The sequence below is a fragment of the Sorghum bicolor genome, chromosome 3 (genome assembly GCF_000003195.3).
Source record: "Sorghum bicolor cultivar BTx623 chromosome 3, Sorghum_bicolor_NCBIv3, whole genome shotgun sequence".
Taxonomy (NCBI): domain Eukaryota; kingdom Viridiplantae; phylum Streptophyta; class Magnoliopsida; order Poales; family Poaceae; genus Sorghum; species Sorghum bicolor.
This window is the reverse complement of record NC_012872.2, coordinates 60,149,915-60,167,218: the sequence shown is the minus strand read 5'-3', so window position 1 is coordinate 60,167,218 and position 17,304 is coordinate 60,149,915. Positions and strand designations below refer to the sequence as shown.

The 17,304-nt window shown below is 45.0% G+C and overlaps 3 protein-coding genes across 5 annotated transcripts; 1 reads left to right on the top strand and 2 right to left on the bottom strand.

The window, feature by feature from the left end:
• LOC8063096 lies at window positions 262–6,600 on the bottom strand. Of its 2 annotated transcripts, none has more exons than XM_002456140.2 (10): window positions 6,250–6,600; window positions 6,073–6,150; window positions 4,153–4,821; window positions 3,965–4,067; window positions 2,553–2,653; window positions 2,281–2,455; window positions 1,521–1,691; window positions 930–1,030; window positions 694–838; window positions 262–591 (listed from the first exon to the last, which is right to left on the bottom strand). In XM_002456140.2, the coding sequence occupies exons 1-9, from the start codon at window positions 6,598–6,600 to the stop codon at window positions 773–775; spliced, it is 1,815 nt and encodes a 604-aa protein (XP_002456185.1). In that variant the 3' UTR covers window positions 262–591; window positions 694–772. The 2 variants fall into 2 exon arrangements, with proteins under 2 accessions (XP_002456185.1, XP_021312398.1); XM_021456723.1 differs by having other exon boundaries at window positions 262–581.
• LOC8068051 (protein PLASTID MOVEMENT IMPAIRED 2) lies at window positions 9,527–11,998 on the bottom strand. Of its 2 annotated transcripts, none has more exons than XM_021457576.1 (2): window positions 11,554–11,998; window positions 9,527–11,433 (listed from the first exon to the last, which is right to left on the bottom strand). In XM_021457576.1, exons 1-2 carry the CDS (start codon window positions 11,668–11,670, stop codon window positions 9,676–9,678), a joined length of 1,875 nt encoding a protein of 624 aa, XP_021313251.1. In that variant the 5' UTR covers window positions 11,671–11,998; the 3' UTR covers window positions 9,527–9,675. The 2 variants fall into 2 exon arrangements, with proteins under 2 accessions (XP_021313251.1, XP_002456184.1); XM_002456139.2 differs by having other exon boundaries at window positions 9,527–11,430; window positions 11,554–11,997.
• LOC8068050 lies at window positions 13,526–17,034 on the top strand. Its single transcript, XM_002458305.2, has 4 exons — window positions 13,526–13,918; window positions 14,001–14,375; window positions 16,094–16,534; window positions 16,657–17,034. Exons 1-4 carry the CDS (start codon window positions 13,577–13,579, stop codon window positions 17,032–17,034), a joined length of 1,536 nt encoding a protein of 511 aa, XP_002458350.2. The 5' UTR covers window positions 13,526–13,576.

Below are 17,304 nucleotides of genomic sequence, written 5' to 3'. Positions count from 1 at the left end.
ACACCTGCGTGTGCAAGGAGCAGCGCGACTGGCGAAGTGGGTGGCTGGCTGGCTGCGGTCTCGCCGGCTGCGGCGTGCAGAGGAGCTCGGCCAGCGCAACAACAGCACGCGTGCGAGCTCGGCCGAGGCAGCGTCCGGGCGAGCTCTGCATGCTGCGAGCCCGGCCTCTGTTTGGGCAGGTGGAACCTACGTTGGTCTGTGCAGCGTGCACTTGGACTGACAGAGACCTCATCTTTTTTTTTTCTTTACTTTTTTTTGACAAGAAGAGACCTCATCTTTGATGCTCTCTTTTTCTTGCGGAACTGCCACATAGAGTCATAGACCTGCTGCCGGTGAGCGGCATCGTGCAATTACAGCTACACCTACACTGAATTCATCTCATACAGTCCGAGGGTCCTTCCAATGAATCCTTTTACTGTCCACTCGCTGAAACATGCATATGACCACGCCACTCACACGAGTCCTTCAAGAGTAGTTCGAACTACGTTTGCAACCTCGAATTCAACTACATACATACATTGGCTCTTAAGGTTTCACCGAGGTGCCAGCAACCAGCAAGGTTCGTCCCCGCAGTGCTTCTCCTGCTATGGCCTGTGGGGAGTAAGAATGACAATCTGTGAGTTGAAACATCTATCTAATGGCAGAAACCAAGGTAGCCAAATCCCGTGCAAATGTGAAAAAAAGAAATCCTACCTAGTTCCACTCTGGCGATTTTACTATGTACTTCGACGTGGTCTTGAACATTGTAATTACAGATACGAATGACAAAAACTCAAGAAGACACTTCGTCATGTTGAGAGAGGAACTCTATTATACATGGGTATACTTCATGGACAGCCTGCGCATAGTAGATAACCATAAAGTGAAGATGAGTACAAGAAACCAAAGGTGGACTCCTAGCTCTGATTAACCACTCATTGTCGACATACCTTTCTCCCTCCAACTAAGTCATAATGTGCATAGTGAGGGCCTTCGGGTTCTCCGAGAACCTTGTATGTAACCAAATGCTGAGGAATTAGCTTCACAGTTTCTGCACACACACACAAAAATTAAGTGTTGTTTCTCTAAAGGGATTCAGAAAGAATATCAAGTAAGGATAGAATCTATGAGCATCAGGCATTTGGCTAAAGCCACCACCCATTCTGGTTTTTGAAACTGTGCTATGAGCTAACACAGTAGCACCTTAGTCCTAGGTTGTCAGCTTGTAGGCTAAAAGCCCAATTAGGTAACGAATTCTAATACCATGATCATTGCACTAGATCAGGCACCAGAACAAAGCTGCATATTCTTTTGGTTGAAAACGATCACTCACGCTTTAGGGCTTGTTTGAATACACTTGTATCTACCTCAACCCACGTGTGTTGAAATGGATTGGGGTGAAAATTAAACCAAGTTCCACCCTAATCCACTCCAACACAAAGGTAGATAGTGCATCCAAACAAGGATTTAATGTTTTAAGTACTGTAAAAAGGAGGATTCCTTATTACAAAACAACAGAGAAATGGAGGTTGTTGCCAAACCGTAAACAGCTTCTGGGGGACAAATCAGATCCTCATCTCCAGCAAGGGCAAGCACAGGGACCTTGATTTTGTTCAGATGCTCTTTGAAGAAAAAAGTACCAGTCCTGTTGCGCAGACCGCCATCACGGAATGCGGTCGTAAGCTGTAACAAAACCTTTGCTGGTACTGTGCCTGTATGTGACAGGAAATTGTTAAGAACATAGATGATAAAGGTCACCATAACAGCACAACTGAACCAGGTGTTTTGAAAATTACCATTTTAGCAACAATGAAATTTACTATTACAGCACAAGATTAGATATTCCTTCAAATGTTCATAAATAGTTCAGAACTAAACCATAAGCACAAACATAAAAAAAGCATCTGACCTCTTATATCTGGGAACTACTTACAACAAACCAAATTGTATAGGAGATGCATACAAAATACAATGAACATCTTCACATGATACTCTGATATTACTAAAAAGAGCCAAATGGCTTGTATTGCTAGCCTATGCAGATTCTTTTTTTTCCTCTTCAACCAGCAGGAGATCTAACCGCCATTATCTATGCAAAGTTCTTAGCAAAAAGGATATCAGTAATACTGATATGACACTTGTACGTTCATTTGTTCCATGGACATAACAAATGAGTCAGAAAACCTTCACGTGAAACAATTCAAGGCTATATTTCAGTTAAATATCATCTGACTAGTACCTTAAATACAAACAAGCACATGACAGTTTCAATAACGAACAACAAGATACGCCTTTACTTACAAAAGTTATTCAAGATAAGCTTTGAAAGCAGTTCAGGGTCCATCATTTCCTTGGCTGAAATTTGAGAGCGAAGCAGTGACAGAATATATGGTGCACGAGATGATATAGGATAGGTAGTAGACAGTAATACTCCTAGTGGGATAGCAGGAACACGCAACATCTCAGCTGGATCTGCCTAATAGAGAATACAATGAAGATTAGGTTACACATATGACTTTGGGGTGGGGGAGGGGGGGGGGGGGAGTGTCAGAGTTGTTTGATGGTTAACTTACAAATGGCAATAGCAACTTGAGTGAGGAATTGGATGTTGTGTAATCGACTGATGAAGCCAAAGTAACAATTGCTGCCAGCTCTGGCTCAGCCCCTTGGGATCCTTATGAAGCAGAACCAGATGAATTAGTTCCATATATTGGTAACAAAACTTTAAACAAGCTGATGTACAAGCAAACTCAGCAGAACAAATATCAAAAAAAGAAGAGCTACCAATTGCACTGGTATCTGATGTAAAAGCAATGAAGATGGAACTATGAAAAAAGAAAACATAACTGATGGAGTGCTATCAATGATAAGAGATGTCATTTGGTCTCTGCACAGAACTAGTTACATTTCATATGTGAATATGATAGACTACTATTTAAATTGGCACATATTGCGCTCAAGGTAACTACTGGCTCTAGATTAGAGAGTGACGCTCAAGGTAACTACTGGCTCTAGATCAGAGAGTGACGACATGGTCCTTTTATTCAAATGGTATTCTTATGCTAGGTAATTTGTATTGAAAATAACATAGAGCCAGGAATGAAAATCCCATGAGAATTCAAGTGGAAGCTATTTAAACAAGGATGATTCCTGACAAATTTAAGAGGCAATATGCAAACATCCAGCAAGCTATCAGTAATGCCTCATCCACTTTCAAAGATGTACCAACAAATAGTTCTCTGCTATGGTTTTGAAGAAGGAAATTACCAAACCAGTGCTCATTTTACATATGATATTAATCTAGGAGGGAGCAAGTTCTGAGGGAGAGGACATTCTAAGATTTTTGAGAGTCAACGTTAAAGAATTAGCATTGCTAATCTCCTGGATGTCGGGGAGCAGAGGTAACTAATGAACTGGGAAAGGCGAACAAGAAAGGAAAGGAATGATGATAATTCATCATTTAATAACTCCAGTAACATGATATTAATATTACAAGGAAACAACATCAGGAGAAAAAAATGGACAGATTTAGCATGAATGGTGCTTTAATGCTTTTGTTGGATTCGCCGGTTGTGCAGAAGCAATTTTGATCGATCAGGATGTCACGTGGTAGAGATAATTGCAGTAGAACCATTGTTATCCTAGGAGACGTGACAATAGCATGCCAGGCAGGATAATAGCAATATATTCTGATTGCATGACTTTGGCTTTGTACTTAATATTTGTATGCATTACACAATGGTCAAACATATACACCAGGGAAAGTTTCTAGAGGTTCCAGATCTCGGTATCAAGATGAATAAAATTTGCAGTCATTTATGTGCTTGTGATAATATCCACAGCTACCAATGATAAGGTAATGTTTGATTTGTTACACTACAGCCTTACTAGTTGACAACATACCTTCTTTTCAATTAAATGAAAAACTTTGCCAGCACTGCTAGATATGTAAGAGGAGAAAAGGAGAAATGTCAACAAAACATACCACACTTTGAAACCATCGCATACAATAAGATTCCTCCCATGGAATGACCAATGGCAAGCAATTTGCCATCCTTGGGTACACTCTGTTTTCTTATGTAATCCATCTGAACAAACAAAAAAAATTGCACGCTTCTTAAAGGGGTTTCCAAGGTACCATCTGACTAGTATACATGAAGAATGTCTACAAACCGCAGCAGGTACATCCTCCTCCAGATAATGGTCAAAGTCCCAATCATAGCTTATAATAAGCTCCAATTGTTTCTGCAGATCTTCTATGGTTGCGGAGAGGCGTTCTTGCCAGCCAAACAGCTTAGGGGAAACATTTTGTTGGCCTTCCCCCAGAATCTTCACAAGGCGCTGACTTAAATTGCTAATTTGATCAGATATCACTGATGTCTGTGGCAATTCCAATAAACCTAAAATTCTTTCTGAAACCTCCTCAAGGCTAGCTAAGGAGGCATCGGGAGCAAGTTCTGACACTCGATCAAAAAAACTGTCAGCTATGTTTTTCAGCTGGCTATCTTTTACATAACCAGAGAATATTTCACCCAATTGTGCCAAAGCATTTGCCAACTTTGTCACCAGCTGTGGTTCTTCTGATATACTTGTTCCTACCATGTTCTTATCTGCTATTACTGGAACTTCAGAAATTTGATGTTGAGAAGTGAACATATTCTCAGCAGGAATAGCAACAATTGCTTTTGTTGTAGAACTTTCATCCAAATTAGGACCAGGGGTGATGTCAGACTTGGTGTTAGCTGCAGCTAGTTCTGATCCACGCATGCTCAGGCCAGCACCACGCACTTCAACAATCCATGTATCAAATCCTTGCATGGACATATGACGAGCAAATGAAGCCTGACAGCATTTCATATGTATCAATTAAAATCAGGGGTCAAAGTGAAGCCATAATGAAAAAAACTATAACCAAGAACAATAACAACAATACAAAGAAAACAGTACTCCCTCTATCCCAAATTATAGGTCGTTTTGGTTCTCTAGGTGCATAGCTTGATAATATGCTTTTTCTAGAAAAGCCAAAATCACCTATAATTTGGAATGGAGTAATTCATATTTTTTGTTATTGAGTGTAACATGTAACCAGAGAGCACACAAAGCCTGAAAAAAGAAAATCATAAAAAGAATACCATTGTTGTTCTATAGTAGGAAAACTAAGATTATTATAAATAATTCATTTCCTGTTGTAGAAGTAGAAGAGCAATAACATACATGCACAACCACTAGGACACTAAAAGTACACAAAAGAAAACTAACTGGCATGTTGTTGTACAAGGTTGATTTTCATCACTGCTATATAGCTGGCAAGTTGATACTTCACAAGGGAAAAGTTTTGCCAATAGCATCCAAACTCTGATAATAGTTACTATCAGTTACACAAGAAAATGCTCATTGTTTTCTGATATAGTTCAGTGTGCTGCATATTTCTTACTCTCACTACATTCCATACTAGCTACATTTCCGTTCCAAATTATAATTCACTTTGGTTTTGTCCTAAGTCAAACTTCTTTAACTTTGACCGAGTTTATAGGAAAAAAAATACCAACATATAAAATAACAAATTAGTCTTATTAGATTCTTCATGAAATATATGTTCTGATAGAACATCTATTTGACATTGTAGAAGTTGATATATTTTCTAATAACTTTGTCAAAATTAGAGAAGTTTAACTTAGGACAAAGCCAAAGTGAACTACAATTTGGAACAGAAGGAGTACATATGAACTTTTGTCGTTTTGGAGTTGTGTCACTATCTTGTTGGTTGATCTGCTCTATGCCCCATTGCCCAAGCACATGGTATCAATGTATTCTCATTAGCATTTTGTTTGCTCAGAACTAAGCTACTTCTGAATTCAGAACTAAAAAAGTTCCACATGTTCCTTATTTGATTTTCCCTGCTATTTTTTGGGAACACCAGCCGAGTCTTCATTTGGAAGCATTAAACAAAGCCAGTTTCTCTATGAGCAATCTCTTGATTCATAGCGACTCCTAATTCATGACAAATTTTGTTCACAGAAAACAAGTATCCACTTAGTTTATCGACACACGAAACACCACACCAATAACTCCATTATGGACAAGCTCACTCACCCCAGGGGACAGGTCGAACCCAATGGCGTTGGTGGCCACTCCAGACAGCAGCATCAGCGGGTGGTTCCTCTTCGGCGCCTGTGCAAACCAAACCAGCACAATCAGCAACCAGAAAACCCCAACGAAGCACCACCAATCACACTCGCACAGAAGCAGCTATCACTATTGACTCATCACCTCAGGCGGCGGACGGTACCGCCAGAGCGCGAGCCGCCACTCGGTGCCCGGAACGGGCGCGTAGTGCAGCTCGTCGGCCGTGCATATAGCGGGCTTCTCCACCACATGCTCGCAGGTTGCTGCGGCGGCGGCGGCGGCAGCGGCGGAGGCGGAGGCGGAGGCGGAGGCGACTGCTCCCGTTTGCGAGGGCGAGGAGGGCGGCGGCGAGGCGCGGGAGGAGGCGAACGCGCAGAACCGCGGAGGTGGCGGGGGCGCGCACGGGGAGGCGCGGGAGGCCCTGGAGGAGGAGAGGTGCGCGACGGCGGCAGCCGCGAGGAAGGCGCGGAGGTCGGAGGCGTGCGGCAGCCGCATGATATCGGTCTGGCTCGCTCGCTCGGCCTCGGCAGTTGGGATCCTCGGTTCTGGTGTGTTCTCTGTCGTTCCCCATCTTTCCTCGCCGGTTTGGGGCTTGTTTAGTTCTAAAATATTTTACAAAAGAGACACTGTAGCTTTTTCGTTTACATTTGACAAATATTGTCCAATCCTGGACTAACTAGGCTCAAAAGATTTGTCTCGTCAATTCCGACCAAACTGTGCAATTAATTTTTATTTTTGTCTATTTTTAGTACTTTATGCATGTATCTAAAGATTCGATGTAACTGGGAATCTGAAAAATTTTGCAAAATTTTTTTTAACTAAACAATGGTCCGTGCCCGGCTTTGGTGAACCGAGTGGCGGCCACGTGGGAAACACGACGGGTTTGTAGAATTGGTGGGACCCAGACCACATACGACCGCGTCGTCATGGCGAGGATTTTCCTTGTATCGCGTGTCTTTTCCCCCAATAAATAGAAGAATTATCGTAAATCGATTTTTTATTTTAACTGAATTTTAAAAAATCATCAAAATTTATCATATCAAATAAATATCATTAGATAATAGATATATCATAAAATATATTTTTATAATATGTTTATTTTATATGTTGCTACTTTTTTCTATAAAATAAAATTAATCTAATTTAAACTCAAGATAATTTGATTTAGACAGATTATACGAAATTGATTTTTTATTCGGCAGCAGAGGGAGTAGGAATTTCGATCTTAGAGGAGAGGAGAGCACCTTGAGCGTGTTGTCTTTGACCAAAATGGAAACATGCCCAAAGGCAGTCTTCATACACGGGATTGGTGGTATGATAATGACACATGGTGTCAATCCACTGCAATATGTAAAATTTTATAGAGGTAAACCCTTAAAAATAAATGAATTTTAGGAGCAATTTTCTTAAGATTTATTCATACGTAGATATTCAAGGACATAAAATTACATTAGGTTCAAGGGCATGATTTAAATTCTACTCCGTATTGTTTAGATAACTATTAAATTACCTTTTGGAATTTGTGGATTATGAGGTAAAAGAAGAAGGGCCGCCAGCCTTAGAGCAAGGCTAAAAATATAACCGATCGCTGGTTGTAAAATTTCTTTGTAGCATTTCTTGCAGTCTACTCATATAGTTGTTAGCTCATCACTGTTAATACATGACATACTTGTCTCTCTCATAGACTTCCATGGTTCTTATGCTTGAGCCAGCTCTAAGCTTACAACCCACTTTTACTCTCCCTCCCCCATCTCAAAATTTAATTAGCTTACAGTCTACTATTATACTTGTTCTTATAGAAGAAGAGAAGGATGCCAACCGCCAGACATTGACCATGGGGAAGAAGAGAAGAGCTAGCTAACCACGGGCAAAAAGAGAAGGGGCACAAAACAATAGCTACGTCACAGGCCGCAACAATGGCTGTGACGACCCTTTTCTTCTTCCCTATGACTTTCTTATTATGACCTAAGAATGCTCTACTTGATAACATGATGGAGGATGTGAGCTAAGTCCTAAAAAAGTTGTGTTTCCTTTTGTTTTGAATTGCCTTATTTGGCTCTAAAACATTTTTTGATTGCTTTATTGGCTCTTCTATTAGTTTGAGGCTCAAACAGTGTTAACCTATATGCAAAATTGCCCTTTTTTCCCTTGATGCTAAAGGCAACAGTACAACAATCACCCACATAGGTCTTTTAGGCTGCCTACTATCAATAATTTTTAAAAATAAGATACGATATATTTTCAAGCATAGAATTATTATTTTTTCTATATTTGCACATGACATACATAACACTGACCATTTGAAATGCACATGAAATCCACAGTTGCAATCCAAGTGCACACATACACAATCATGACAAATCAATGGATGTAACATTAAGTAGGTTGAGGTCATACATGAACAAAGTGCACACATAAAGTAAACAAGATGTATAAGTTCACATATGTTCACATTAACCAAGCCATGTCAACATGTAGTACATGGCATCACATATGAGAGAACATGCATTTCAAAAATCTAAGGCTAAGGCTTCTTTTGCTTCTTGTACTCATTGCAGGACTAGGTAGTTGTGTTTTTTTTTTTTTTTTGCTTCTAGTATTCATGGAGGGGCTGTCAAGTAACACATTTGAAGTGTTAGCATCATTTGCACCTAGCCCTTGCTTCTTCGGTGTGGGTTTCAACTTGATTTTATCCTTAGTCATCACATGTTGTTCTATGTGTGAAAAATACTTCGGGCTAATTTGAGCCACTTCTTTGCCTATAAACATTCAATTTTAAGAGCAAATGGTGTTATTTTAATATAGAGTAGTCAAACAGAAAAAAGTAGAATTAGAAAAAAAAAAACCTTTTTGATGGTCCAAAGTTAGATTCATTATTGCTTTCACCTATATTTAATGCTTTATGCATGTGCCGCAAGATTCGATGTGATGAGGAATCTTGAAACTTTTTTGGTTTTTGGAGTGAACTAAACAATGCCTCAAGCAAATTATCTTTTGAAAATCCTCTTGAAGTTCTGGATAGAAGGAGCAATATTTCTGAAAATAGCATCATTTTGCGTTTCCCAGATTGAACAAACCAATATTTCTTGAAGCTTGATACGTTATCTGTGAGTTAACATATTGTCCTGCTTACCGCTGGATCATAGATTCACAGACTATTTTGATGCGGATCAAGTAAAATTACAGTTGTGAGACACGGTAGAATTTCTATATTTTATGGCTTCCATTGCTAAGGTCTTATCTAGATGCAATATTTTTTTGAAGTTTGACACTATAGTACTTTCTTTCGTTTGTATTTGACAAACATTATTCAACCATTGACTAACTAGGCTTAAAATATTCGTCTCGTGATTTCCATTATGTGGTTAGTTATTTTTTTATCTATATTTAATACTTCATGCATGCGTCTAAAGACTCGATGTGATAAGAAATATTATAAATTTTTGGAATTTTGGGAGCACGGCCAATTTTGTACATTTTGCACCGCAGCGACGCCGAGCCTGACACGACATGAACAAGCAGCAAAGCTGACAAATGCATTTTTTTCTCTGGCGAGGGCGCGAGGCGCATTCATCTCGCGCTGTTGTCTTTCCTCTGCTTGATGAGCTTGAAGAGGCTGGGCATCACCTTCTTCTTCCTCTTGATGGTGAACGACGGCGTCCGCGGGTTCCGGATCCCCGCCGATGACGACACGGACGACCGCCGCGCCCTCGCCCTCCGCATCGTCGCCGACACCCTGGTCGACCGCCGCCGCGGGTACGCGCACAGCAGTCCGTCCCGCTCGGCCGCCGCGTTCAGGTCGTACAGCTCCTGCTCCAGCGCCTTCTGCTCGCCCGCCGCTCTCTCCGCCTCCGCCGCCGCCTCGGCCTCCCTGGCGCGCAGCTCGGCTGTCACGCGCTCCGCGGCCTCCGCGCGCGCCGCCAGCTCCTTCTCGCCTGCCTTGATCGCCTGCACCCACGCCTGCGCCGCGGACACCTTCTTCTCGGCCACCACGCGGACCAGCGCCGCGCGCCCGCTCAGGTACTCGTACTCGAACCGCGAGATGGTTATGGTCCGCGACCCCTGTGACGCCCTCGCCCGCATTGTGCCTTCCACGGCGGCCTTGAGCTTCTTCATCGCCTTGGCCTCGGCCGCCTTCGCCGCCTCGAGCTCCTTCACGGACTGCTGTATCCGTGCCTCGGTCACGGCGATCTCGGCGTTCACGTTCTCGGTCTCGGCGCGCACGCACAGTTGCTCAAGCTCGGTCAGCTCCTCCTCTTTCCTCGCCGCCTCTTTCTCGTCCCGCAGCTGCTGCAGCGCCGACGTCATGCTTGAAACGATCGCCTTGGACCGCTCGTTAGTCGCCGTGAGGGCCTCCAACCGGTCCCTCGCCTTCAGCAGCTTGGCGTTCAGCTGCTGCACCTGCGCGTCCGCCTTCTTCTCCTGCTCCCTGAGCCGGTTCACCTCCTCGGACACTCGCATGATCTCGGTGCGCGCGCTGTCCATGGACGTCATGAACTGGAAGCTCCCGGCCTTGATGCTCTCCAGCTCTTTCTTGGCCGCGTCCAGCTCGGCCTCCGCAGTCTGCAGCAGTGCCTTGTCCTCAGCCTCCGCACCCGCGGTGTCGTCGTTCTTGACACTGTTCCTCTCCATGGCGCGGACCAGCTCCATCTCGGCCTGCAGGACCTCCACGTCGGCGTTCGTCACGGCGAGCTTCGCCTCCATCTCCCGCGCGCGGCTCACGTCCTTCCGCAGCGCCTCGATCTTGGCCCTGGTGGCCTCCATTTCCCCGGCGAACCGCTCGGCGTCGGCGCGCCGCTGGGCGTCGATCTCGCGGTGCTCCCGCTCGGCCTCGATGCGCGCGAGCTCCACCAGGACGTGCTCCTCGTTCGCCTCGTCCACCAGCCGCTTCATCTCGTCGGCGGCGCGCAGGTTGGACTGGATGTTTATCGCCGACGCCACGATGTCGCTCTCGGCCTTGGTCTTGGCCTCCGCCGCGGCCTTCACCTCCAGCCGCAGCCTGAGCAGCTCCCGCCTGGCACGGTCCAGCTCCCGCGACACCTCCGCGTACTCGGCAGCGTCGCGCTCCTCCTGCGACTGCGAGCTCCGCGCATCCTCCGGTCCCTTCCTGCTTGCCCTGGTCGCCCGAAATGCGTGGGGCTCGGACCTCTTGGACGACGCCCTGGCCTTGGCCTGCTCGATTTGGCGCTCCAGCTCCTTCGCCATGGCGCGCGCCCTCGACAGCTCGGACTCGGCGCCGGCTCTTTCTCTGTCCACGGCGGCCTTGCGTTCATTGAGCTTACCCGTGGTGGATTTTGCTAGCTGCTTGATCTCCGGTGACAAATTCTGCTGCATGCACCGAGTGTTTAGGAGTATGAAACGCAATTTGATTTGGAAAGACCGATATGAAGCGCAATCGAACAGTGGTTTACTACTATTCTGATGAAGAATCATTCAGAATTGTGTTACCTGTTGTCCTAGAACATTCCTTGCCCTGTTCGTCTCCGGCTTCCTCCCACCGATGCTTTCGCCAAAGATGCTCCTTGTAGCTCTCACGGAGCTACTTCTTCCCGGGACCTCATCCATGGCGGCCTCCAATCAGAAGCTCAGAACGCAACCTTACAAGAAGATGAGTCCAAGAAACAAAAAAAAATTGAAGTACACCAAGATTAAAAGGCCAAACAGAACTTCTCGGGAGGATGTGTTTTTGCCTTTTTGGACGGAGAGAATTTATGTGTATGCAATTAAACGAGGGCAACTGGGCAAGTGCTACTTGCAGCAGCTCCCTGGAACTGGAAGCCTATCCTGCTTGGCAGGGCTCAGGGCGCTCACTACCACACAGCACACTTGATCCCATTCTATCCACGCTGCTCTTGTCTGTCGCTGGCCTCCTCCTCTTGCAGTTTGACAGTTAATAGCAGCTCGTTTTTGGTGGCTGATAGCGAAGCCCTTGGTTAATTGGTACCGCAAATGGGGACCGTCAAGATCTTTATGAGCCACATAATTTTTGGATGGTTGGTGTTATGTCGATGAGGTAGCTCGAATCTGTCGGTGCGGATTTGAACACGTGTGCCTTCATTTCAAGTGGTTGTTTCAAAAAGTTCAGGTTGTCTCAATGTTTCAAAAAGTTCAGGTTGTCTCAGGCTTTTCACGCCGTTCCGATTGTTTTCTGAACAGGAGCCAGCAGATTTTCTGCAGGTAACGTCGTAAAGGTGAATCAGGTGAATTAGAGACTATAGAACTAGTCATCGGCCAACTCTAGGTGGAGGCGGAGGAGGGTTTTTTGATCAGGAGGCAGATGAGGTTTATAGGTACGCAATTGCGATCCTATAATTATGGAGGCACAAATGGTGAAATGGTTAGCCGGGAGTTTCTAAACGAAGATCACCCACCACCAAGCCGAGTGGCCCATGTAATCCCACAGGACAGGAGGCCCAACATGGGTACGAGTAGGTCGTGGCCCTCCATCTTGCTCAGCCGGCCCGATATTGGTGTTAATTCGCTATGTTGGGTGTTTGGTGATAGTAGCAGCGGATGCACGCCTTGACTTCTAGCTTTTTGCATTTTTTTTATTTGGCATTATTCAACAACAACAAAAATTAAGTTGATAGTATTTTTCCAAATTTTTTGGCATTTTACAATCACTTGTAAATTCATTTTATCAACTTATATTTTCTATTTTGTGGGCATGCAGTAGTTAGATCCCACCTATTGACTGAGTGGAGTTGTTGTCCTCACACCATACAAACTCTGTTGTCCTCACAAGATACGAACTCAAGTGACACTGTCACGCTCATCTCTATAGAGTCATAGGCCTAACGTGAAAGAAACTGAATTAATCACTCTCATGTCTCGTCCGAGTGAAAGAAAGTTATATTCTATATCAAATTTAATGACACATTTAAGTATATATTAATTAAACACTATACCCTTTTCTATAAACTGAGCTAAACTTTTGAAAGTTTGAGTGAATACTATTTTAGAATTATATCTTTCAGTAGGGGTTAAACAGTACTTTCTTTGTACTAAAATAAATATAGATATCGTATTTCAATAAACGAAATAATTTTGAGCATAACTAGATTTATAGAAAATAGTACCAATAGTTATATTCAAATTAGTTTATAAAGAATATATGGCATTGATCATTTGATCTTATTTGATATCATAAACACTAGTATTTGTTGATTCTACAAAATATGCATTTATTTTGGAAAAGTCATCGTATGGCGAAATTTGCTGGTTTTGAGTGTTGTAGAACTTTTATTTATATTTAATAATTATTATATAAATATAAATTAATTAGGTTTAAAATATTCGTCTCATAAATTACAGACACCGTGATAAGAACACCGGATGCAAATTCCAAGTTGCCCCTCACCTCACTGTACTAGTCAAACCAAACATCCGTCTGGTCATCGCATCAGACCGTACATATATACAACTCGACCGACCCTGGCAGACAGCAGCTCACACACAATAGCACTTGGCAATGGCAGCGGCTGGAAGCGGGGTAGGAGATGGCGAGCTGCGTCTGCTGGGCAAGTCGTCGAGCCCGTGGGTGTTCCGGGTGAGAGTGGCGCTGGGACTCAGGGGCCTGAGCTACGAGTACATCGAGGAGGACCTCGGCAACAAGAGCGATCTCCTGCTCCGGTCCAACCCGGTGCACAAGAAGGTGCCGGTCCTCATCGACGGCGGCCGCCCGGTGTGCGAGTCTCTCGTGATCCTGCAGTACATCGACGAGATCTGGCGGGGGACCGGTCCTCCGCTCCTCCCAGCCGACCCCTACGACCGCGCCACGGCACGGTTCTGGGCGGCCTTCGTCGACGACAAGGTATGGTACTCCATTCAGCAAACGAATCCAATTTTTCGGGGCTTTCAGTTTCAGACTCGGCCGTTTTCTTTCCTGTTTCTAGTTTTTCCCGGCGTTTAGCGCGCTGTTCAGATCGGTGACGGACGAGCAGAGAGCGGCGGCGCTCCAGAGCGCGCTCCTTGCGGTGGAGACGTTGGAGCGGGCGTTCAGGGAGTGCTCCAAGGGGAAGGCGTTCTTCGGCGGCGACGCCGTCGGGATCGTGGACATCACGCTCGGGAGCCACCCGATCTGGATGAGAGCGGTGGACGAGACGGCAGGCACCAACCTTCTGGACGGGGCCAAATTCCCTTGCCTGGCGGCGTGGGCGGAGCGGTTCATGGCCGTGGACGCCGTGAACAGGGTGGTGCCGGACGCCGGGAAGCTTTTGGAGCAGTACAGGGCGTCTCGGGCTAGATGGACTGCAGCAGCTGATTCTAGCTGAACACACTGTGTGCCTACTTGCATTCAGTGAGCCGGTGTCTGACCCATAAATCCATGAGATCCAGTACTCCGAAGTTGTAACACCTGCTTAATTGGAGTATTTGTACTTGGAGAAGTATTTGGTGTCAAGTGGTCTGCGAATTTGTCTAAAAGACATACGAAATGGACAAATGGTGAGATGATCAATGCATCATCCATCCTTCTCTGAAATCGATACAGTCGAAAATTACTGTTTGTTGGATGATAAGAAAAGCCAACGGAGCCTTAAGAAGCCTGACTTGCTCAGGCCAAACCTGATTCATGATCAGATTAAGGCCTTGTTTAGTTGGCAAAAAAATTGGTTTTTGGCTACTGTAGCACTTTCGTTTTTATTTGACAAACATTGTCCAATCACAGTGTAACTAGACTCAAAAGATTCATCTCACAAATTACAGATAAACTGTGCAATTAGTTTTTATTTTCGTCTATATTTGATGCTCCATGCATGCGACCAAAGATTTGATGTGACAGGAAATCTTGAAAATTTTTACGAACTAAACAAAGCCTAAAAAAATCGATTCTTGATCAGCACATCAATCTTCCACTCTCCCACCAGATGCTGCCCGCTTCATGCTCTGCATCTACCTCCCTTCAGCAGGACAGTGCTGTGTGTGTTGACGAAAAAAATTTGCAACGACCTGGAAACGTCACCGTCTCAATAATTCTAAGATTAGCAGTTGATTGGCGTCAATAATACTCCACTATTCGTTTGGGAAGGCAGAAGTGGCTCCAGTAGACATGCGCAACACATTGTGACAAATCTCGCCATGTTTTAGGACAAAAACTGAACTATGGATCCGTATGAGAAAGTACAAGGGAACCTAAAATTTAAATTTAAATAGAGGGCGAAGGATAAAATAATTTTTTAAGAGATTTGAATCCTGGTTTTATCGAGGAATGGAGCTAACTCGTCGAAACAAAACTGAATAGCTAACTCGATTTTGCCTCTACACAAGTTGCACAACCATGGGTAGGAGTGGTGAAAAAGAAAAAGGAGAGACGACAATAACTTAGCCAATAAATTAGTCGACTCTACCTAAATGGAGTTTATGTTGATGAATGCAGTGCGGTACATAGAGTAGACAGTTACAATAAAAATAAACAAACTATTTGCATATATCACTTTGAAGTTAAAAACATCTAAGACCTTGTTTACAGATTCACATCAATCCACATGTGTTAGGTAGATTGAATCCTAAATCATATCAACACATGTGGATTGAGGTGAATCCAACAACGTCCATATAAGTGTAAATATTATAAAGTTGTTAGCACTATATGCACAACCATTCACTAGCTACGGAAGTGTGACAGAATTATAAGAGAGCAGTCTCAGTAGAAGTTTTGAATGAAACTTTACATTGGGACAAAATATTTTATCTAAGTTTTATTTTATTCTATATGACATCGCCGTGAAATTATTAATCGAGACTGGTGTTACGGAGCTGGAAGAAGCGTTGACTTTTAGAAACCGCTGCCCTTCCCATCGTTCACTCAGTCCCAAATCCTCCACGGGCACAATGGGCGCGCAGAACATCCTTTCCTAAAACACGACAGCGCTGGCGCAATCGCGGCACCTCTTTTCCAACAAGCAGTGGCGACTGGCGACGAGAAAGGACCACCCACAAATTCCAAGTCGCCCACATGAATCTCGAGTTCTCGACTCGCTGCTGCTAGTCAAACCTTGGTCATCACCTCATACACTCGTACATATACAACTCGATCCCCACCACCACTCAGCGGCACACGATACCACGAAGCAAACCTCTGCAAACTGCAATGGCAGCGCCAGGAGCCGGCGGCGAGCTGCTCCTGCTGGGCACATGGTCGAGCCCATGGGTGATCCGAGTGAGGGTGGCGCTGGGGCTCAAGGGCCTGAGCTACGACTACCTCGAGGAGGACCTCGCCAACAAGAGCGACCTCCTGCTCCGGTCCAACCCGGTGCACAAGAAGGTGCCGGTCCTCATCCACGGCGGCCGCCCGGTGCGCGAGTCGCTCGTGATCCTGCAGTACCTCGACGAGTCGTGGCCGACGACGACCGGTCCTCCTCCGCTCCTCCCAGCCGACCCCTACGACCGCGCCACGGCACGGTTCTGGGCGGCCTACGTCAACGACAAGGTAAGCAGCAGAGGAAACGAATCGATTTTCTGGCCTTCGATCAGATCAGCCTCGCTATGTTCGCTGATGTTTTTTCAGTCATGGCTTATCAAGTTATCAGCGCTTCAATCTTCTGTTTGTAGTTTTTTCCGGCGTTTAGGGTGCTGTTCAGATCGCTGACGGACGAGCAGAGAGCGGAGGCGCTCCAGAGCGCCGTCCCTGCGGTGGAGACGTTGGAACGGGCGTTCGCGGAGTGCTCCAGGGGGAAGGCGTTCTTCGGCGGCGACGCCGTCGGGATCGTGGACATCGCGCTCGGGAGCCACCTGATTTGGATCAGAGTGGTAGACGAGGTGGGAGGCACCGACCTTCTGGACGGGGCCAAGTTCCCGGGCTTGGCGGCGTGGGCGGAGCGGTTCGTGGCCGTGGACGCCGTGAAGAAGGTGACGCCGGACGCGGGGAAGGTCCTGGAGCAGTACAAGGGGTTTCGGGCTAAATGGATTGCGGCCGCTGGTTCTACCTGAACGTACTGAATATGACTATATGTATCTGTAAATCTACTTGATTGTGGATGCACTATGCTGGATAGTGGATACGTTCAGTGCTTCAGTGAGTTGGTCAGTTGGAACCAAATAAATAAATAAGATCCCGCCAGTTAAAAGTTCAGTATTTGTATTTGGACAAATATATTTGGTGTCAGATGATTTTTTTTTAAAAAAAATTGTGTAATAAGGCCTACGATGGTGATATGTTCAAAGCATCACCATGTATTGAAATGGATTTCTAATTTCAGA

What these genes read in the sequence shown, in the direction of transcription:
- LOC8068051 (XM_021457576.1), bottom strand. Translation starts at nt 11,670, where the DNA reads ATGGATGAGGTCCCGGGAAGAAGTAGCTCCGTGAGAGCTACAAGGAGC. An exon ending in GGAATGTTCTAGGACAACAG is followed by an intron (nt 11,434 to 11,553) that starts GTAACACAATTC and finishes CGGTGCATGCAG; the next exon opens with CAGAATTTGTCACCGGAGAT.
- LOC8063096 (XM_002456140.2), bottom strand. Translation starts at nt 6,600, where the DNA reads ATGCGGCTGCCGCACGCCTCCGACCTCCGCGCCTTCCTCGCGGCTGCC. An exon ending in TCAAGTTGCTATTGCCATTT is followed by an intron (nt 2,456 to 2,552) that starts GTAAGTTAACCA and finishes ATTCTCTATTAG; the next exon opens with GCAGATCCAGCTGAGATGTT. An exon ending in GCTTATCTTGAATAACTTTT is followed by an intron (nt 1,692 to 2,280) that starts GTAAGTAAAGGC and finishes TGTCACATACAG; the next exon opens with GCACAGTACCAGCAAAGGTT.
- LOC8068050 (XM_002458305.2), top strand. Translation starts at nt 13,577, where the DNA reads ATGGCAGCGGCTGGAAGCGGGGTAGGAGATGGCGAGCTGCGTCTGCTG. An exon ending in CGGCCTTCGTCGACGACAAG is followed by an intron (nt 13,919 to 14,000) that starts GTATGGTACTCC and finishes TCCTGTTTCTAG; the next exon opens with TTTTTCCCGGCGTTTAGCGC. An exon ending in CGGCCTACGTCAACGACAAG is followed by an intron (nt 16,535 to 16,656) that starts GTAAGCAGCAGA and finishes TTCTGTTTGTAG; the next exon opens with TTTTTTCCGGCGTTTAGGGT.